Source organism: Xenopus laevis, chromosome 3L (genome assembly GCF_017654675.1).
Source record: "Xenopus laevis strain J_2021 chromosome 3L, Xenopus_laevis_v10.1, whole genome shotgun sequence".
Lineage (NCBI taxonomy): Eukaryota > Metazoa > Chordata > Amphibia > Anura > Pipidae > Xenopus > Xenopus laevis.
Window position 1 is genome coordinate 8,002,234 of NC_054375.1, and position 23,012 is coordinate 8,025,245.

A 23,012-nucleotide genomic window follows, 5' to 3' on the forward strand; every position below is an offset into this window, starting at 1 on the left:
CAGTTTCGGCAAGGGTCCGGGGACCGTGAAGTCCCATAGTCCCTCTCCAAAACCAGGGACCTAAGCCGGTCGTACTGATGCTGCCTCAACAAGTACTTGAGTCGGTTCACTTTTCCTCCCTCCTCCCCTTTCGAAATACAGATCTCAAGTTTCCTTCTCAAGGATTGACTCTCTTTTTCTTTAACCCTCCCTTTTTTAAAAGAGGCAGATGTGAAAAAGGTTCGAAAAGAATCCTTAGCCGAGTCCCACCAATCCGCAACTGAGTCAAAAAAATCCAATCTCGATAGCTGAAGTTTAAGAAAGTTCTTAAACCTAAATTTAACTTCTTCATCTTCAAGTATGTCCTTTCCTATTCTCCATAGGCCCTTTCCTGATCCTGAGTTTCCTGACAGACCATAGTGAAATGAAAGAGCTAGATGATCCGAAAATTCCACCACTTGTTCTTTAAATTTTGAAAAAACTTCTCCTTTTTTTATGAAGATAAAATCTATTCTACTACTTCTGGGCCCACATCTATAAGTGTGACAACTTTCTCTACCATTACAAGTGGCTAAATCTTCTAAGCCTGCATCCTCAATTAATTGGTTAAAGAAAAGGCTTTCATATTTATTTATCTTCCCTGTTCTGTCTTTTTCTCCCAGTACTTGATTGAAGTCTCCTGCAAAGATCACTGGTAGTGAGGTAAATAAGTAAGGCTTAATATTATTCAATAACGTTCTCCTGTCAGAGATTGCCTGAGGCCCATATAGATTTATGAGTCGTATTAGCTTCCCCTTTAGTTCCACATCCACCATCAAACACCTTCCTATCTGGATATCGACTATTTTTTTGACTACAAATGGATTATTTCCCTTAAATAAGATAGCGACTCCACCCGCTGGTTCTGTTGCTATAGACCACAATGACAACCCTTCTCTCCAATCCCTTTTAGCCATATTAATCTCATTCACACATGTGAGTCGGGTTTCCTGGAGAAAGACAATGTCTGCCGTTGTCTCTTTTAAACATTCATAGACTAGAAATCTTTTTTTCCAATTCTTTATGCTGCAAGAATTTGCAGTAAGAAATTCAATCGACAGATCCATTTTTTTTTGTCTTTTTCTTTGAAACTCCACTTTCCTCTCCTACTCTTTTGACTTGGACTCTTGTTCCTAAGTCTGTCTCCATTTCTTCTTCTTCTATAGACTCCCATTCTAAATCCAAAGCTACATCTTCTTCTTCTTTTTCTATTTTACTTTTTTTCCTACTAGTATCTGGTGTTGGGTTTTTTCGTTTTTCTCTTTCTTCTTCCTCCTCCATTCTTTCTATTTCCTCTGCTTTTTCTACCATTTCTCCCCATGTACTTTCGCCTAGTACTTTGTACCTGTTTTGGTTCTTTATGGCAGTTTTCCCTCTTATTTCTTTCTTTTTTTTACTCTTTCCTTTTTTTTCATCTCTCCCTACAGTTTTCCACTCCCTCTCCCCCTCCCCCTCCTCTCTTGTGTGGGCGCTTGATGTTTCTTCTCTAACTGGATGGGCTCTATCTGTCTGGATTTCTACCTGTTCTTGAATTGGGTTTGGAGTCTCACTCGGCATATCATCCCTTAGTTGCTCTTCTATATTGGGAATGGATTTCTGGATGTTTCTCCATGCTTCAGGGCAGTTTCTATAAGCATGTCCTGTTTTGAGACACAAATTACATTTTATCTCTTTCTCACAATCTTTGCTAATATGGCCTATTTCTCCACAAAAAGCACATTTTTTTTATATTACATTTCCCAGCTAAATGGAACTTAGATCCGCATTTAAAACAGAGTTTGGGTTGCCCGACATAATAACACACTCCTCTATCTTTCCCAATGAAAAATGAAGTTGGTAAGTGTTTTTGGTAATATCCTTCTGTATGAAGCTTTACTTGGACTTTGTAACCCCCTATCCAGAAGTCCTCCTCATCATAGATTTTAGTTAAAGGAGATAACACAGTGCATTGCCTTTTCAACCAAATGAGGATGTCTTCTGGATGTACTGTTTCATTCTTCATTAAAATTGTTATATTTTTTAATTCTGGTTTGGAAATGGGACTGACTTTGAAATCTTGCCACTCTTTGACTGTTTTTTTTAAACCATATTGTCTCCAAAATTCTTCTAAACCATGTGGTAGCTTGAAGCTCAAGTCATATTCTATATCTGATATGCCTATCATTGCATATACATCTTCTGCAGTAAAACCTAAAGTTTGTTTAACCAAGTTTCTGGCTATGAATCTTCTGCCTGGGAAATCTTCTCTTTCTCCTTCCCACTTTATTTTAACTGCATTTTTTCCCATATTCATCCTGTTCTTCAACCTGCACCTGATCTGACTCTTCTGTGCCTCTATTATCTGTAGCAGGAACCTGTACATTTCCACTCCTTACTTGCCCTTTAACTGCCTGGCTGTATAAAATCCCTTTACCTGCTGTACTCAATGCGCCAGGTGTAGCTAAAGTATTTGGGGACTTGTCAGACTGTATGGAAACATTTCCCAACACATTTAAAGGGTTAACTGTATTTTTTGAGCTATGATCAGACTGTGCAGGTTTAGTAGAAATATCAGACTGTTTAGAAGAATTAGCAGAAGAAATATCAGACTGTTTAGCAGGATTAGCAGATGGGAGGAGGAGGTGCCATATTGATTCCCTTAGACAGTACAGTATGAGGGTATAGCTTATTGTGTGCCCAGAACATTCCTTCTCTGTATATTTGTATTTATACATATGGGAGGAGGAGGTGCCATATTGATTCCCTTAGACAGTACAGTATGAGGGTATAGCTTATTGTGTGCCCAGAACATTCCTTCTCTGTATATTTGTATTTATACATATGGGAGGAGGAGGTGCCATATTGATTCCCTTAGACAGTACAGTATGAGGGTATAGCTTATTGTGTGCCCAGAACATTCCTTCTCTGTATATTTGTATTTATACATATGGAAGGAGGGAGGTGCCATATTGATTCCCTTAGACAGTACAGTATGAGGGTATAGCTTATTGTGTGCCCAGAACATTCCTTCTCTGTATATTTGTATTTATACATATGGGAGGAGGAGGTGCCATATTGATTCCCTTAGACAGTACAGTATGAGGGTATAGCTTATTGTGTGCCCAGAACATTCCTTCTCTGTATATTTGTATTTATACATATGGGAGGAGGTGCCATATTGATTCCCTTAGACAGTACAGTATGAGGGTATAGCTTATTGTGTGCCCAGAACCAGTGTCGGACTGGCCTACCGGGATACCAGGAAAACTCCCGGTGGGCCCAGGTGTCAGTGGGCCCTCAGGCTGCTAAACTTTTGGCTTATTTCATGGTCATTCCCTATTTCTATGAGAACAAAGTGGCTAAATAGGTGGCATAATAGATTATAGTATGTAAAGAAAAGAGACTAGGTGAATAGAGGTTGAGTGAGGAGAGGAAGAAAATAGTACTGAGAGTGGGCCCCTGGTCTAAAAACTTTTTGTGGGCCCCTGGTCCAAGGTTTTTTGGTGGGCCCCTGGTGTCCCAGTCCGACACTGCCCAGAACATAATATTATGGAGCAGCCCCTGATTCTCACTGTATTCACAGGTGGTCGATGCCCGAGGAGGGCCCAACCTGAAAGCAATGAGGATACGTCCCAAAAAGATCCGACCCTTTGCCTCGCGAAGGCATCAAAGCAAGCAGGTGGCGGAGCTGAAGAGCGGTATCTCAAGTCTATGTAAGTAAAGCTGCCCATAGATGTAAAGATTTTAAAAGATCCAATCGTTATCGTGAGACCACTAATATTTCGAAACGATTGTTTAAATGTACGATGTGTCCATCAACTAAAAATACCGTTTTGGGCGAAAACTGAGGGGAGCTGCCTGCTTGGCCCTGCAGACATAGATACATTGTACTGGGACCCATCAAGATTTTTTTACCTGGCCGATCAATTTTCTGACCGATGTCGGACGAAAAATCGTAAGATGTACGATCGTTCGAATCCCACTGAGCGCAAGATAATTTCGAAGGATTGGTCGGACTTCGCCAAATCGGTTGTTCGGCAAGAAAAATCTTTGCGTCTATGGGACCTTAAGAGCCAGTCCCCCACTATCAGCCAACAGGACTTCTAATTGTGTTAAGTTGCAAATGATTTAGTGTTTGTCTGTGTATCCCGCAGACTGTGGAGCATCGAGCACCTCCCCAGAGCATTCCTTGTCCTGCAGCAATCACTCCCATACTGACACCGACACTGAACTCTGCATCCAGCACCGACTCCGGCTTCTCTTTCCTACACCCCGCCTACTGGAAAAGGTCAGCATTTTTTTTTTTTGGCATAAAGAAATACTGATGTGAATGCCGCTATTTCTATTTGCTAATGACGTCTATGCATTTCTGTGGAAGGGAGAATATTTTTGAACATGTAAATATGAGATTCTCTTTGTGCCCCAATTCCTTCATCCCAACTATGCAGTAACCCAGCCTTCAGCAGGGGGCAGAAGAGAGCTCTAGATTTTAGCTTGATGATGTGTTTAAAGGATAAGTAAACCTTTAAAATAAGTGATTGTAAAACTGATTAGGGGGCTATTCTAAGCACGTTTCAAATTTACATTCATTATTTATTTTGTTTTTATTCTAAGATATTAAGGGATACGTGTGCTGTTAATATGAATGAATTTTGTTCCAACAGCGCCACCTGCTGGTCAGTTTCCTTGACTACTTGTTGGTCAGACTGGTGGGGAAAATGACCAGCAGGTGGCGCTGTTGGAACAAAATTCATTCATATTCACAGTACATGTATCCCTTAATATCCTGGATTAAATAAATAATGAATGTAAATTACAAACGTGCTTAGAATAGCCCCCTTATCAGTTTTACATGATGTAAAGAGTACTACTCTGACGCAAATTGCAATTGGTCTTCCTATATTTTAATTTAGGGGTTTTTTGATTATTTTTGTGCAGTGACTACAGTTTGACATTGCAGCAGCTATCTGGTTGCTAGGGTATTGCTTACCCTTAACAACCGCCCATCGGTTTTAATGAGTGGCTGGAAGGTGAATAGGGACAATGACCATTTAGCCTCACAAAGCTGCTGGGGTCGGTGACCCCCGTTGGGACTCTGATAAGAAGCAGAAGACCAGTTAAAAGGTTGCTAAGAAGAGGACTTTCTATAACATACTTATGGTTAATGTAAAGCAGCACTGGCCCTTTAAAGAAGTGGATCCCATGGGGCAGACTGTAATATGTGTAATATTAAATGCATGGGGTTTACTGTACACACCACGTTGTGCCTCAATATGCAGAGGGTGCCTCTAAATAAAGGGGGGGAGCCTTTGTTAGCATTTATTAAGCTATTATTTATACTTCCCCTTTATCCTGTGAACCCAAATCCTCCTCATTAGGGTTGGACTCAGTGTGTATATATACAGTATATTCAGGCAGCTATTAATACTTCTGGATACTGGAAGTATGGGAGATTTCTTTGGGGTGTATGAGACCCCCCCTGAATCTTTTAACCGTCTAATCTCCGTGTGAGATTTGTGACGCTCATGTTTGTACATGGATGTTTTATAATGAAGATTTTGTACCTCTGTCTAGGGAATATTATTCTTTCTACAATAAACTTTATATACTTGTATATGAGGCTCCCAGCAGGGGGCAGTGTTTTTTCTCCCTATTGTAAATAATGGGATTAACCTGTAGTTTCCCAATGACTTTATAGCGAGGTGCTTTAACTGATTATACCTCCCCGGTGGGAGATTTCTTGCTTTGTAAATAACTTACACCCCCAGCTGGTAAAACATTGTCTCCAAGGACCAGAGCCGACCCCCAGCTGTTGCCCCCGGGTCCCTCCTGAAGTTGCTCATTCACGGCTTGTGCCTTGTGGGAATATTTTCTCTCCAAACAATGTGGGAGGGGGAACTGGATTGTGATGTCAGAGTTGGACCCCTCTGAGCTGCTTCTGAACAACTTTCTGTGCCATAGATTGTACAATCTACTATTCACCAGGTCTATGGCTGGCTTGGAAAGGGTTAAAAGAAAAAGCATATAGGGGCTGTGACACTATAGTAGGAAATATGTGGCTGAGGAGACTGAATACAAGGGAGCTTTATGCAAGTCTGAAACTGCAATCATTATATCAAGCCACTAACCCCTAAGGAGTCCCTTAACTCTGGGGACTGTTCCTGCTGAATTGTGCTTAGTACAGGCAATACCTATGCTGCCATAGTTTTATGGGATCTCTCTGTACAGACTATGAGCAAACTTAGGGGGTTGTTCCTGCTGAATTGTGCTTAGTACAGAGGAATACCTATGCTGCCATAGTTTTATGGGATCTCTCTGTACAGACTATGAGCAAACTTAGGGGGTTGTTCCTGCTGAATTGTGCTTAGTACAGGGAATACCTATGCTGCCATAGTTTTATGGGATCTCTCTGTACAGACTATGTACAGAGAGAATGAACATTTATATTATTCAGTATCTTGTGGGGGAAGCAATTGTCGGTGCAGGGGGCTCATGGCAGAGAACAATACATGGGACTCAAGGGGTGGAGGTTGCAGGGAGTTGTGGATTTATTTAGAATGATTGGGCTATGGATTTGTCTAAGGGATTTATACATTGAGCCCGTGTTAATTATGGGCAGGTTCTTCCACCCTTGGGGTCCAGGAGGTTAATAGTTAGGGCAACATTGAGAGTAGATTTGTAGTAACAATAAGAACTTACCCTGGAGCTGTAGAATCCTCTGCACCTAAACAGCAGCTCCTGTCGCCCTCCCTTTATTTCTGTGTATTTAGGGTCTCTGTCCTACGCTGATCTTGCCACAACTATCAAGAAGTTAGGGGGGCATTACATTTACCTTTTGGAGACCCTCTGCTTCAGTGTTTGACTAACAAGCTGCTCAGACTCACTTTCTGTAAGTGGATTTATTCCCATGTATCTGCCCTGCCCTGAGAGGGAACCATTGCTCACGGAGGAATCTAATGTCCCTGCTTATTGGCTATTTTCCAGGCCTTCTCTTTGCACAGTGGTGAGTTTGGCATTTTGGGCAGTACCTTATATAACTGAGTATCACACCGTCCCATGAGTACGGGACATTTATTCACATGGAGAGAAGGAGCTCTGTATAAACAAACTTCCCTAAACTGCAGCCTTTGTTAGGCTATGAGATAAGAAATAATGTGTTACACAGGGACTACATACAGGGGTTAGGACATTGTTTTGTTGAAATCTCAATATGAATATACAGGACAGACCCCTCATGGAGCATGAGAAGCATTTCTAGGTATAACCCAACTGTTGATGCTCATTAAGGAATTGGGTGCAGGGTTTTCACCCGTTGATAAATATGCCCCATTGTCCTTAGCGCTCATCATTTCCCTGAACTGCTGGAGCATCAGCTGGTCGGCCAATGTCCTGACAGCTTTCTCTGCCACGAAGTTGATTGCCAATAGACTCGTCATCCTTCCTGGGCTAATTGCACTCTCTGCAGGTTAGTCAAGACTCCTCCCATAAGAGGACACATAATGATTCCATATATGCTCATCAGCTTCCTTGCCAGGAGTGACCTCATCATTGTTTGATCTTAAATCTTCATCAACTTTAATGATGTCATCACCTGCCCTCTTTGGCAAGACCCAGGCAGGAATCTCCTTCCTTTCCAGTTATGATGTCATCAATTTGTTCCATTGGGCGGGGCTACAAACACCACTGGCTGCCATGATTGGGTAGATGCAGCTCCTCATCATTATGGTTCATGGAATAATACATTTGCCCCTCTGTTATTTCATTCTTTGCAAAATGAACGCGGCTGCTCTGATGTTCTTCTGCTTAGGAAAGATGTGAGAAAAGGAATAGGTAGAAATAGGGCCACTTAGCCAAGACAGGGCCAACAAAACCACTGAATGTTCAATAGCCAAAGGCAGAAAATATAAATGAGAGGAGAACAGGACAGCTGGAATCCATATGGAGATGGGCTTATATAAGGAGCCAACGGGCAACGACAGTCTCCAGCCACTTCTTATACGTCATTATTATATTTAGCTGACGTTCAAATTGCCTGTGGGTTTGTTCAAGTGGGGGTGTCTCACTCAGAGGGGGGAGTGGTTAACTGTACTTTTTGGTAAGATATTTAGTATATAAGGAGGGGGGGAAACATCTAATCTCTGGGATCTGATTGGTCACAGCCATGAAGGGGACTCTGATTGTGTTAGTGGCATTGGCCGGAGCCTGGGCTGCACCTCAAGGTAACGTTGTTCTTCACAGTAACCTGTACAGGTGATACTTGTAGCTGAGCCTCAGCAGCTCTAACCCTCCTATTGTAACTCTAACCTATGAAATAATATGGAACGTATCCACTGTCTTTTGCTTCGTAAATCTCTGATCAATTTAGGCACAATCTTATATATGGGTTTATATATAAATATATGGGTTTTGGTTGTCATGCCTATAGTAACAGTGGGATAATAGTCTCTGGGAAGGGAGTGTGACTGTGGGATAGCAGGTATAGTAGGGAGAGATGGTGCCTATAGTAACAGTGGATAATAGTCTCTGGGATGGGAGTATGACTGTGGGATAGCAGGTATAGTAGGGAGAGATGGTGTCTATAGTAACAGTGGATAATAGTCTCTGGGAAGGGAGTGTGACTGTGGGATAGCAGGTATAGTAGGGAGAGATGGTGTCTATAGTAACAGTGGATAATAGTCTCTGGGAAGCGAGTGTGACTGTGGGATAGCAGGTATAGTAGGGAGAGATGGTGCCTATAGTAACAGTGGATAATAGTCTCTGGGAAGGGAGTGTGACTGTGGGATAGCAGGTATAGTAGGGAGAGATGGTGCCTATAGTAACAGTGGATAATAGTCTCTGGGAAGGGAGTATGACTGTGGGATAGCAGGTATAGTAGAGAGAGATGGTGTCTATAGTAACAGTGGATAATAGTCTCTGGGAAGGGAGTGTGACTGTGAGATAGCAGAGTACTGTATGAGGGGAGAGTACGGTTTGAGTGGAGAGTACTGCATGAGGGGAGAGTGCAGTACAAGGGGAGAGTACTGTATGAGGACAGAGTACAGATGAGTTGAGGGTACAGATGATGGGAGAGTACTGTATGAGGGGAGAGTGCAGTACGAGGGGAGAGTACTGTGTATTAAAGTGTAGGATATTGTGTGTTTACCTTGTGTGCGAGAATTCAAATGCCAACGTCAAGGCTTGTGGTTTAAAATCAGACCTGGCAACCCTGCCTGATGCGTTGAGGGGAGAGTAATGTATGATGGAAGAGTACAGATGAGGGGAGAGTAATGTATGATGGAAGAGTACAGATGAGGGGAGAGTACTGAATGAGCGAAGAGTATTGTATGAGGGGAGAGTACAGTTTGAGAGGAGAGTACTCGACCCCCTTAAGCTAATGCAGCATAAAGAGGAATCACACAAATAAAAACTTGTTGTCCTTAATGGAAAGCAATCAGGTGAGAGCAAAAGGGGGTTAGAGATAGGGCTGCCGAGAGAGAAGTGGGTACTTATGGCCTCCCACTGAGAGGGCATTGCTGTCAGGAGCACCTGATGGCTCACCGCTCCTCTACAGCGCAGCGTCCAAGATGGCGACACCCATAGCCGCCACGTGGACAACGACATCAGCCTAGTGACGCCGGCGTGCAGACGTGTCGCTCCTGGTGCCAAAATTCTAAATCAAACGACGGAGAGGTCACGGGTTCAATGCCCGATTGTAGGATTTGGTTACTTCATTCCTGGCTGTTCCTATTTTCCTATTTTTCTACCCCAGGGTGGAGGCCCTGCAGGGTGTTGGGTACCCCCCAAATAAGCAGCGAACCTGTAGGTTATAGGAAGGACTTTCAGATGCAGGTTGGGGGTCTGAGGGTTTGCAGGTCAAGTTGTGGATCTTTAAAAATGTATTTTTTTCTGCCTAGCCCCCTTCTGATGACATCAATTCTGGTTTCCAGCAATGGCACTTCCTGCTTTATGGTGGTCAGCGAGTCGCGGATCAGTTTGCAGATCAGGCAGTTGCGGGTCAGGTAGGTAAAAATGTGGGTGTGGGTGGGGTTACTCTACCGTTAGGTGGGGCCTTCATATTAAAGTGGTGGTTCACCTTCAAGTTAACGTTTAGTATGTTATAGAACAAACAATTCTAAGCAACTTTTCAATTGGTCTTCATTATTTATTTTTTTAAAGTCTTTTTTTTATTATTTGCCTTCTTCTGATGCTTTCCAGATATCAAATGGGGGGTCACTGACCCCATCTAAAAACAAATGCTCAGTAAGGCTACAAATGTATTGTTATTGTTACTTTTTATTACCCCTCTTTCTATCCAGGCCTCTCCTATTCATATTCCAGTCTCTTAATGAAATCAATGTGTGGTTGCTAGGGGAATTTGGACCCTAGCAACCAGATTGTGGAAACTGCAAACTGGAGAGCTGCTGAATAAAAAGCTAAATGACTCTAAAACCACTAATAATAAAAAAAATGAACCTAAAGTGGTTGTTCACCTTTTGAATTTTCATATGATGTTTAGAGGGATATTCTGAGACAATTTGCCAATGGTTTTTATTTGTGTTTTTTGAGTTATTCAGCAGCTTTTTATTCAGCAGCACTCCAGTTTGCAGTTTCCAAAATCTGATTGCTAGGGTCCAAATTGCCCTAGCAACCATTGACTTATTTGAATAAGAGACTGGGATATGAATAGGGGAGGGGGCTGGATACAAAGAGGAGTGATAAAAAAGAGCAATAATAACTCATTTGTAGCTTTACAGAGCACTTGTTTTTAGATGCGGTCAGTGACCCCCATTTGAAAACTGGAAAGAATCACAAAAAAAGGTAAATAAAAAAACAATAAAAAGTAAATAATGAAGGCCGATTGAAAAGTTGTGTAGAATTGGCCATTCTATAACCTACTAAAAGTTAATTGAAAGGTGAACCACCTCTTTAAAGGTGAACAGCCCATTTAATGGACAAGTCGATAACCAGGAGATTGTGCCGTTGGCATGAACTACCCACTGACCTTGTCATGCCCAGGACCCAGGGCAGCTGCCCCCATTTTCCGACTCCCCAAGGAAAGCTCTGCTCCCTGGAGTCCCTGCTCATGGAACCCAACCCAAGCCTACGTAAGGGACACCTGGGTGCACAACATGGATTGGTTCATGGCACCCTGGCCAAGGGACAATAGGTTTCAATATTGGGTTACTGGAGGGGATCTACCCAATAACACCCATAGTATTATTTTACTTTCCTTTATCCCACCCCAAATCCTACTTCAGATTAAGCAGACATGCGCCCCTTACACTGGGCTTGGGCAGTACCAGCTACAAATATGTCCTGTCCAATTTGTGCCCCCCTAGAACTGCTGCTGCCAAAATGGCCCTGTAATGTGTATGTTAGATAAGTGCAAGGAGATTCTCATGGCTAATCCCTTGTAAGTATCATTAAGCTTAGGCTGCCTATGTTGTAGTGCCAGGGGCAGTGTCGGACTGGGCCGGCGGGACACCGGGAAAAAACCCGGTGGGCCCCAGATCCGCACCTTTTTCCTGCAGTGACTCCCCGACGAAGGGCAAAATCAGTTGCGCACCTTCTTCCTGTATTGCCCGCAGCGCAGTGTGCCGGCTCAGACAGCAGCCCCGGGGCCCCCAGTCCGACCCTGGCCAGGGGTGCAATGCCACTCAATCACAGCCGCTCCTCCATTAGGGCTTACGAGGCCCCTTTGTTGGGATAACAGGAGGGTGAGGGAACTTTTTCAAAGATTAGTCTATCTGCCCTGATCTTTTCTAAAGGACAGAATATTCAAATTGGTAAAAAAAAAAATATACCAGTCTCCTAATCTGTTACCCCAATGGAGCATCCAAGTGTTGGAGAGCTGATTGGTGCCATTTTCCCTGTGCTCCCAGGCAGGGCAGTCCTAAGAGTCTGAGTACCCCAGGATAGAGCCCTGCAGGGTGTTGGGAACCCCCCCCCCAAAAAAAATGGATAAATTGGATTAAATCAGTTGAAAGAGGCTAATCACACCCGCAGGTTTTTTTTTATTATAGAGTTGCTTAAGGTTGTTAAGCCAGGTAGTACACGGAACAACCCTCCGCCCTCTTACAAACCAGTTCAGGTGAACAGCTAAATCACACTATGAAGTCATCAGACTCTTAAAACATAGCCTTTAATACCTATTTGTAAAACCAAATTACACAAATATAATAGGCCATGCCCACACAGCACACCAAACCAAATATGTACAGACCCGCTGCCATCAATCAGTATAGGTAGTGCAGGGCTATTGCCTTAAAAACACATAGATTAAAAACCGCATAGGATGGTAAGTGAGGGAATCAAATAGCCGCTAAATATGGCCGTAAGCAGTAACAGCCATTAGTATTTACCGTGTACCCTCCTTTCTATTTCCCAATTTCACCCGTAGTCAATTCTGCCTACCTATGTTGGGAACGGATGGGAGCTGCTCCCCCACCGTCCACCTATGCTTCCCGACCCGTTTCGCCGTTAAAACGGCTTCTTCAGGGGCATAGGTGCTGGTTGCGTCTCAATTACCGGTTTAAATAGAGGTCCTGTACTTTGCGCATAGTGGCGCTTCTCAATATGAAAATTACTTTAGAGAATGGAGGTCTGACAGATTCAAGTGCTATGCCCCAGAGTAAAGAGAGAGGGAAAAGGAATAGGGGATAGTGAAACAGAAAAAGGGAAGAATATAAAGAGCAGAGGTCCTTCTAGTCTGTTGGAGTTTGTAAGTAAAGGGAGAGGTACTAGTAGTGTCTCCATAAAGGAGGTTACGCCCATTACAAGTCATGTCTCCCTATGGGGCACCTCTTATACTCCGTATTTCAGGGAGGGAGAGCAGCCTCTTATGTCCACTGCGTTAAGCTCAACAATTGATGGCAGGTAATTGTAAAATCTTCTTTTAGGATGTGTCTCCTCAACCGGAAAGGTCCTCTATTCCCAAACGCCACATCAGGAGTGATAGGTGGTATGAATGTATGAGGGGGGCTTAAATACCTAAACTTGTCAGGGTTATGCTCGTATAAGCTCTTTGTATTCATCTGTTTCTTTAAAATTGAGCCAATTAATCCACTTTTGAGATTATCGTTGTGTGTCTTGTGTGGTTGATGTTTTATAACTTTCAAATCGCTCGATTTCAGAAATTTTATTTAGCCAATCAGTGATTAAAGGAGCTGTAGTTTGTTTCCATTTTTGAGGTATTAACGCCTTTGCCATGTCTAACATAATTGGTACTAATGACTTCCGATACACTTGTATCGGTTTAGAAGTCTGGTGCAGGAGTAGGTGTAGGGGTGCATTAGGTATCTCCACCTCTGTAACCACTTTAATAATTTCTCTAACTTGAATCCAAAAATCAGATAGTATCGGCATCCCCAGAAGATAAGCGATAAGGTACCTTGTGCCGTGTTACATCTCCAACATGTGGAGATAATGTGTTATAAATTTTGGCTAATTTTACCGGTGTCCTGTACCATTTACTTAATATTTTGTAATTCAGTTCTTGTATTTTACAACATCATGAAGTTGAGTGTATTAGTGTAACCATTTTCTGCCATTCTTCTTCCTCTACTGTAAGACCTAATTCTTCTTCCCATTTAAGTTTGAAGATATGATTTGGTGAAGTTTTAGTATTCAATATGCTTTTATATATATGAGAAATCGTTCTACGTGGATGTCCATAGTAGTTCTATCGCAGTGGGGGGGGGGGATTTAGTGGTGGATTGTAAGTGCTGTATAATGATAAAATGTTTAATTTGATTGAATCGGAAATTATCGCAAAGGAATGGGTTTCATATTGGGAAATAAAAGGTCCCATGTGGAGACAGTTGAGCCTGAAAGGAAGGATAAACATGTTGTGGAGCACTTTTCCCCAATAAAAGCACTTTGCAGTCATAGCTACTGCATTGGATTTGTCCTGCTTTCTATTATAATACTGACTGTATTAATTTGGGTGTGGACACAGGACACCTTGCAGGAGAATCCACCTACATATACTAAAGGTGAGCTACAGCCTATTTATAATTGATTGAAAGGAAGGAGTAAACCCCCTGGTACAACTTTAGTGGCCAGTGGTGGAAAGGTCGTGGATGTAATCCAGGTGGGAGTGAGTTGTTGCCAAAAATTGGAGTAAATCGTTCTGGTGTGCCCACCCACTTTCCGGATTTAGTTAGGTTATCCCATGTGTGCAGGGTATACATCAACTTTGTGTCTGTTTTGTCTAGGAGAAGTCTGTCTTTGGGTGATAGCCACTGAAGTGCCCATAAAGGCGTTTGCGTTGATTCCTGTTCAATGCAAACCCATAGATTGTGGGGTCCGTAAAATGCCCAGTCTACGCAGCGATTAATCTGTGCCGCTTTGAGACAGGAATCCCAGTCTGGGAGACCTATGCCTGCATTTGATTTCATTGCTATTAGCTTCGAGGTCGCTATTCTGGGATTTTTACGGTTCCAAATGTATTGTACTATCAGCCTCCAAAGATTTGGAAGAATTTGTTTAGGTGGAGGATATGGGATAGTTTGGAACAAGTATAAAAATCTTGGTAAGATTTTGGCTATGTTTATTCTTCCAAACCATGAAAATGAGGGTTTTTCCCATTGCTTTAAATCATGCCGTACTTTGTCATATAGGTCTTCGTAATTCGTCTTTATGGTTTGGACAAATTAATCTTAAAATTACTAAACCGGTTGCATTGATTGAATTGTGCCAGTAGGTTAGGTAAAGAGACCTGTGGGTGGCTGAGGAAAAACAATAGATCACATGTGCAGCTGTTTTATGTGTTTTACCTCCCGCTTCTATACCCTTAATATCCGGATTGTGCCTGATCCGATTAAGAAAGCTTTCGATCGAAATTGCAAATAGAAGGGGCGACAGAGGACATCCCTGGCGTGTACCGTTACGGATCTGAAAAGGGTTCGACAGGGTTCCGTTTACCTTCAACCTAGCTGAGGGTGCCGTGTATAGTGTTGAGATTCAAATGAGCATTTTGGGACCTATTCCTATTGCTTTGAGTGATTCTATAAGAAAATTCCAATTGACCCTGTAGAAAGCCTTCTCGGCGTCCGTTGATAAAAGCATCAGCGGTATCTTTTGTTTTTGAGAATGGTGCATAAGGGCAAACAACCTGTTGGTATTATATCTTGTTTCACGACCAGGTATAAAACCAGCTTGTTCTGGATTAATAAGAGTTTGGAGGAGACCCCGGATCCTTTGCGCTACAACTTTAGAATATAATTTAAGATCTACATTCAGTAGAGAAATAGGTCTGTAACCCCCTGGATCTTGTGGGTCCTTACATTTTTTATGTATAAGTGAAATATTGTAATGGAAAGTGAAGAACTTACCCCACGGGACATCCAAGATGGCGACCTCCTGCTCCACCATGCAGCTCTTCCTGGTCATATTATGACTGCGTCAGAAACGTGTCGCCCCAGGATTGGTCGCCGACGGAATGCGTCGGCGTCATGACGTCACTGCGTCAAGTTTTGGCGCCAACCTTGGACTATTTATTTCCAATTGCCCTTTCTGTCCTTGCCCAATTATAGGTCTATCTTGTATAGTTCCTGCGTGTGATTCTAGATATTCTGCTTATCCGTGTACCGACTTCTTGCCTGTTTCATTGATTCTGATCCTTGCTGCCTGTATTGACCATTTGCCTGATTACGACTATTCTTCTGATAAATCCTTTTGTACCGCGAACTTGGTGTTGTTGTCTCCTCCTTGGTCCACACTACAACAGAGCCTTCGGGCCCTGACAAATATGAGCTTCGAGGGCTTCTTTGGGGATTGGTTTCTCTGAGTTTATAGAGTTGGCTGCTGCTGTAAGGTGAGGGGTCAAGAGATCTCCAAATTCCTGATAGTAGGCAATGGTGAAACCATCAGGACCCGGAGCCTTTCCCATTTTAGCCTCTTTAATGGCCAGCAAGAATTCCGCTTTGGACAAAGGGGCATCTAATTCTTGTGACTGTTCTTGTGTTACTTTGCCCAAGCCAGCCTCTGTTAAATATGAACGTATTTTGTCCTGAAATTGCGTAATTTGCGGGCCAGAAAGCTTGGTGTTGGGTAATTGATAGAGTGTGGTATAGTAATCCCTGAAAATTTCTGCTATATCTGATGTCAAGTGTGCTAATCTGCCTGTTTTATCTTTTAACGATTCAATCTGCTGTTGTGCTCGTCTTTGCTTCAAAGTGGAGGCTAAGAATTTTCCACATCTATTTCCATGTTCAAAAAACATTCTTTTGTTCACGTCTATCACTTTTTCGGTGAACGCTGTGCATGTGTTTCGTAACTGTGTTCTGGCGTTCGTTAATTCAGTAAGTATTGTATGAGTACTAGACTTTTTGTGTTGGGCTTGTACGTTGTGTATCTTGGTAATGCTTGAGTTTTTTTCTGCTTTTCTTTTAGCACCTAGTTTGATGAGTTCACCCCCAATAACGATTTTATGCACTTGCCAGATTATCCAGGGGTCCATATCTTCAGTTGTATTATTTTAGAAATAGACACGTAATACTTTAACCACTTCTTGTTTTAGATTTGGGTCTTTAATAAGGGAGTCACATCGAAGCTCTTTCAGGAGTTTGAGGGAGATTAAGAGTACACAGTACTGGTGCATGATCTGATCACGATATAATATTGATTATAGCTTTTTCTATCAGAGCAATGTCGTTGTGTGTGATGAATATGTAATCTAACCTGCTATAGACATTATGCGGGTGTGAGAAGTATGTGTAATCTTTCTCGGATGGATTCAATAATCTCCAAGAGTCAATCAGGGCTGTGTCTGTAAGTAAATTTTTAGCTGTAGTCAGGGTTTTGCGAAAAAGGCTCGATAGACCTGTTGAGGAATCAAGCTTGGGTTCAAGTGCGATATTAAAGTCGCCTCCTATTACCAAGGTGCCTTCCCCAAACTCATTTAGTACTGAGATGAAGTCTTTTAATGCTGGTAGTTGTTCTGTAGGAGGGAGATATACTGAGGCTATAGTGTATTTGAGATTGTTGATATGACCTTTTAATAACACAAGGGGGTCCGCTCGCACATCAAGTGGGGAGAATCCCAGGGTATCCGAAACCAAAATCGATGTACCCCTTTTTTTAGTGGGGTAGAGTTTACTTGTGTGTAACGTGGAGAAACCCTTTGAACCGTCATTTTGGTACTTGTCCCCTTTTAAAATGCGTTTCCTGGATGAGCATAATGTGAACATGTAAGCGTTTCATATCCTGGCTAAGTCTGTGGCGTTTGTAAGGGGTGTTTAGACCTTTCACATTGAGGGTACATATGTTTTACCTTAGCCATCAGGAAATAGGGGTGGACGAGGTCTGGTACCTCCAACTCGTGCTCCATATGTGGATGGAATAATTGGCGTGAGTAGTTGGCTAGAAGGAGAAAGTGAAAAGAAAAGTCAGAACATAAATACTTTTCATATTGTAAGAGATATTACAAAGTGGTATGAAAGAAAAACAGCCAGTTCCCGTACGTGTAAGATCATACGGTCTTAACTTCCTGGCTGCCCACTAAAGGGGGTTGTAGGTGGTGGGACCAAAAAGAGGTCTGTCCCGGCTTGTGCTTGATTTTTTATAGTGAAACACCAAATAAGAATTGAGTGCGTCCATCCTTAAAGTAAAAATAACTAGTAACAAAATAACTATAAAACAGAGTGAGTATAATTAATGGAAGTAGAACTCAAGTTATTATTGACCACTTGCCTTTCAATTAAAGGATGAGGAAATGGGGTTCTTCATAAAGGTAGGAAAGATATAGATAACTGGGTTTATACAGTGAATGGAGGCAGGGGGTAGTGGTTATTATTAGGTATTACGAGGTAGTAGAAATAGGTGTAGGCTTTTATTTATTTGTATCTACTTCCCAGGTACCAGTCTAAGAAATCTATAGGATACCCCGCCAGCCTCCTCTCTGCAACTACAAGGTTTCTTTAATAACAATTGTACTGAATGCTTTTGGGCCCTTGTCCCTGTATAATTCTGCATTTTTCAAACTTATATTCAGGATAAGCACCCTGATGAAACTCAACTAAAAAAAAACCCTGCCTTAAAGGAAGTAAACAAGAATACAAAAGGTATACTTATAAATGGTAAAAGGAGAACTGTAGAGGTTATATGGAGAAAGTCCATTAAAGCTACATCCGTCTTCAAGTCTTCTAAAACCGGTGCTTGTGCTGTTGGTAGGTGTATTGTTTTAGCTACGGTGCGGTATGTCCCCCACAGAGGATCAAACGCCTCCTGTTCCATTTATCTACAATAGCTATCGGTACTTTGCAGCTGTTCTTATGAGCTACGATGTGGGTTTTCTATACGTGTATCGTGCTGATGGATCTTTATTCCTGTATTGTTCAGAGTAGGTGTAAAGAGTGCTCCAGGGCCCATAACTATACGAGCTGGGCTGTCAGCTCCAACATATAAACGATGCTGAATGCTCCAAGGGGCTTGCAACTGCGCCATTGACCACCCCACGTTCGCTGTTAACTCAAATAGGCCGTCGGATAGTATTGAGTCTGTAAGGAACAGTTCGTATGTATAAAATCCAATAGTTTGTGCCGATATATCTGGTCATTCGGTTAAGGTGCCTTGTCCAGCACACAGAGTGCGGTTTCAAATATCCCGGTTCTTTGGGGTCGATTCTATGGGGAGAATCTTTGAGCAGTTGTGGGTAAATCAGATGTGCGTTATAAGCTGGATAAAAACGTAAAATTATGTACACAGCATATGAAAATCCCTGGGTCTCTCTGATCTATATCTCTGGGGTTCTAGGGTTCTATGTACCCTGTCTAGCTCCAGAGGGTCAGTAGTTGCTTTGTCCAATATAGTATTAAATATGACACATACCGTGGATCGAAGTTCTGTTTGTGGAACCGACTCTGGTATACCCCGAATGCGGAGGTTGTTCCTCCTGCCTCTGTTATCGAGGTCTTCCATATGTTTGCGCTGCGAATAGACAAAGCGATGGTGATTGTTAACTCGATCGATGAGAACGTTGCATTTGGATTTGGCCGTTTCCATCCTAGAGTCGAGTTGTGATTGTGCATCTCCCATAGCCTGTAAGTCAGCTCTAATTTCCGCTAAATCTGCTTTGTGGGCTTCATGAATTGTTTGCGCCACTGCATTAAGGTCGGCTTTAGTCGGTAGATTGGCTAGAATAGTGCGTATGTCCATTGATAGAGATGCTGAGCTGAACCCTGAGGCCGTAGATCCTGCCGGGCTTGGGCTGCGTCTCGCTGCTTCAGCCATCTTGGATTCCTCCTGTAAAGGCCCCGTGTTTGGTGCGTCTGTCCAGGTATCTGGTCATGTCGTTTCGACCACTGTGACTGGATGCTGAGGTGGTCGACGGTGGTTTCTTGCCACTTTTGCCCATTTCAGGATGTTAGAAGTTGTGTGAATGGTGTAGTTAGAGTATACGAGCCGGGAGCTGACTCTACACGCGTCTGCTCAGCACCACATCACGCCACGCCCGTTTCTTATATTTCTAACATCGCCAACATGTTCCATAATTCTCCGTCGGAATTCTCTGGTCGTCTTACCTATATATTCCATACCACATTGGCATCACATCATATGTATGACGCCTTGTGTTTTGCAGTTAATGAATTTATCTATACGGTGTTGTACGTTATCCACTTTTCTGGTGAATTCAGTTGTTTTGCAAATAAATGGGCATGTTACACAGTTACCACATTTGTAGCAGCCTTTTAGTCTGTTGGTAAGTCACGTGCCCATTGTGGGGTTCACATAGTGGCTTTGTGTAAGGCGATCACGGAGATTTCTGCTCCGTCTAAATGTTATAAGTGGTTTGTCACCTACTACTTTATTAAGCTCAGCGTCCTGTTGAAGAATGTGCCAGTGTTTACCTACTATGTGTCTTATACAGTGGTGTGAAAAACTATTTGCCCCCTTCCTGATTTCTTATTCTTTTGCATGTTTGTCACACTTAAATGTTTCTGCTCATCAAAAACCGTTAACTATTAGTCAAAGATAACATAATTGAACACAAAATGCAGTTTTTAAATGAAGGTTTACGTTATTAAGGGAGAAAAAAAACTCCAAATCTACATGGGCCTGTGTGAAAAAGTGATTGCCCCCCCTTGTTAAAAAATAACTTAACTGTGGTTTATCACACCTGAGTTAAATTTCAAAGGTTATAAAGCCATTTCTAAAGCTTTGGGACTCCAGCGAACCACAGTGAGAGCCATTATCCACAAATGGCAAAAACATGGAACAGTGGTGAACCTTCCCAGGAGTGGCCGGCCGACCAAAATTACCCCAAGAGCGCAGAGACAACTCATCCGAGAGGCCACAAAAGACCCCAGGACAACATCTAAAGAACTGCAGGCCTCACTTGCCTCAATTAAGGTCAGTGTTCACGACTCCACCATAAGAAAGAGACTGGGCAAAAACGGCCTGCATGGCAGATTTCCAAGGCGCAAACCACTTTTAAGCTAAAAGAACATTAAGGCTCGTCTCAATTTTGCTAAAAAACATCTCAATGATTGCCAAGACTTTTGGGAAAATACCTTGTGGACCGACGAGACAAAAGTTGAACTTTTTGGAAGGTGCGCGTCCCGTTACATCTGGCGTAAAAGTAACACAGTATTTCAGAAAAAGAACATCATACCAACAGGAAAATATGGTGGTGGTAGTGTGATGGTCTGGGGTTGTTTTGCTGCTTCAGGACCTGGAAGACTTGCTGTGATAGATGGAACCATGAATTCTACTGTCTACCAAAAAATCCTGAAGGAGAATGTCCGGCCATCTGTTCGTCAACTCAAGCTGAAGCGATCTTGGGTGCTGCAGCAGGACAATGACCCAAAACGCACCAGCAAATCCACCTCTGAATGGCTGAAGAAAAACAAAATGAAGACTTTGGAGTGGCCTAGTCAAAGTCCTGACCTGAATCCTATTGAGATGTTGTGGCATGACCTTAAAAGGCGGTTCATGCTAGAAAACCCTCAAATAAAGCTGAATTACAACAATTCTGCAAAGATGAGTGGGCCAAAATTCCTCCAGAGCGCTGTAAAAGACTCGCTGCAAGTTATCGCAAACGATTGATTGCAGTTATTGCTGCTAAGGGTGGCCCAACCAGTTCAGTATCCAATGACCTCTTATAGGCTGTTTTAAGGGAATTGTGACTATATCCACGTTCTGTCAAGCGCCAGTATAATTTTTTGGCCGCTATTTTGAATTTGTCAGTTGTACTACACAATCTTCTTACTCTTAGGTACTGGCCTACTGGAATCCCTTGAATGGTATTTTTGGGGTGTTGGCTCTGTGCATGGAGCAGACTATTGGTGGCTGTTTCCTTTCTATATACAGACGTCGCTATGTTATTGTTATTTGTAGGATCTGGAAATATTTGAGTATCTAAAAAGTTAACAGTGTTGCTGTTGATTTGTGCTGTTACCTTCAAATGAATGGGATTAATATTAAGTTTATCCACAAATTGGAAGAACTTTAGGCTTGTGCTTGTCCATATTAATACTATGTGGTGTATGTAGCGCAGCCAAAGTGGTAAGTACTGAGTCTATTCAGCCAGATCCTCTCCAAACACCATATTGCTCTCCCACCAGCCCAGGGAAATGTTGGCATAAGAGGGGGCGCATGTACTGCCCATTGCGGTTCCCCTTAATTGGTGGAAATATTTACTGTGAAAGGTGAAGTAATTGTGGGTTAACACAAATTCCAGTAGCTCAACTACGAAATTGTTATGTTCAATGAATTGTAGTCTTCGTTGCATGAGAGTGTCTTGGACAGCAGTCAGGCCAAATGTGTGTGGAATGCTGGTGTACAGTGATTCCGTGTACTACCTGGGTTATCAACCTTAAGCAACTCTATCATTCCTTTGTACCCCCCAAATAAGCAGCGAACCTGTAGGTTGTAGGAAGGACTTTCAGATGCAGGTTGGGGGTCTGAGGGTTTGCAGGTCAAGTTGTGGATCTTACCAAGTTTTATTCCTTTAAAATGTTTTTAAAAATTTTTTTTTCTGCCTAGCCCACTAATGATGACATCACTTCCCGTTTCCAGCAACGACACTTCCTGCTTTATGGTGGTCAGCGTGTCGCGGATCAGTTTGCAGATCAGGCAGTTGCGGGTCAGGTAGGTAAAAATGTGGGTGTGGGTTACAGGTCCGGGTTTCAAAAATTGTTTCCACGCAGGACTCTACCCCAGGGTGGGGCCATTATATTAAAGGGATGGTTCACCTTTAAGTTCATTTTAGTATTATATAGAATGGCCGATTCTAAGCAACTTTTTGGTCTTCGTTTAATATTTGCCCTCTTCTGACTTTTTCCAGATTTCAAATGGGGGTCACTGACTCCCTCTAAAACCAATGCTCAGTAAGGCTACAAATAATTTTTATTGCTACTTTCTATTACTCATCTTTCTATTTAAGCCTCTGCCTTTCATACTCCAGTCTCTTATTCAAATCAAAGCATTTCAGCAGCTCTCCAGTTTGCAGTTTCCAATATCTGGTTGCTATGGTCCAAATTACCATAGCAACCATTCATTTATTTGAATAAGAGCCTGCGATATGAATAAGGGAGGCCCGAATATAAAGAGGAGTGATTAGAAAGAGCAATAATAGATCATTTGTAGCTTTACGGAGCACTTGTTTTTAGATGGGGTCAGTGACTGTAAAAGAATCAGAAAACTGTAAAGAATCAGAAAAAAAGGTAAATAAAAAAATAAAAAGTAAATAATGAAGACCAATTGAAAAGTTGCGTAGAATTCACCATTCTATAACCTACTAAAAGGTAAGTGAAAGCTGAACAACCCCTTTAATGGACGAGTGGATAAGCAGGTGATTCGCATGAACTTACGAGGGGTTCCGAGGCCCCTTTGTTGGGATAACAGGAGGGTGAGGGAACTTTTTGAGAGATTAGTGTATCTGCCCGAGGTTCCCCGGCTCTGCTCCGCCGGCAGTAAATAGTTTTGTGCTACTGTATGTTTAATTCATGTGACAAGCAGCAGATAAGAATCCAGAAATGTATGTGTGTGTTGCAGCCTCTCAGGAAGGATTGCACAAAGCCACGGAGACAAGT

At 42.4% G+C, this 23,012-nt stretch overlaps 1 protein-coding gene across 4 annotated transcripts in view; it reads left to right on the forward strand.

Moving 5' to 3' along the window:
* Window positions 1-23,012, forward strand: part of LOC121400953 (interleukin-17 receptor A-like) — a 1,044,048-nt gene that overhangs the window by 11,667 nt on the left and 1,009,369 nt on the right. For all 4 annotated transcript variants that reach the window (XM_041585297.1, XM_041585298.1, XM_041585299.1 and 1 more), the window contains exons 2-3: window positions 3,581-3,710; window positions 4,152-4,285. In XM_041585297.1, coding sequence (XP_041441231.1) covers window positions 3,581-3,710; window positions 4,152-4,285 — 264 coding nt within the window. The remainder of the gene's footprint in view (window positions 1-3,580; window positions 3,711-4,151; window positions 4,286-23,012) is intronic.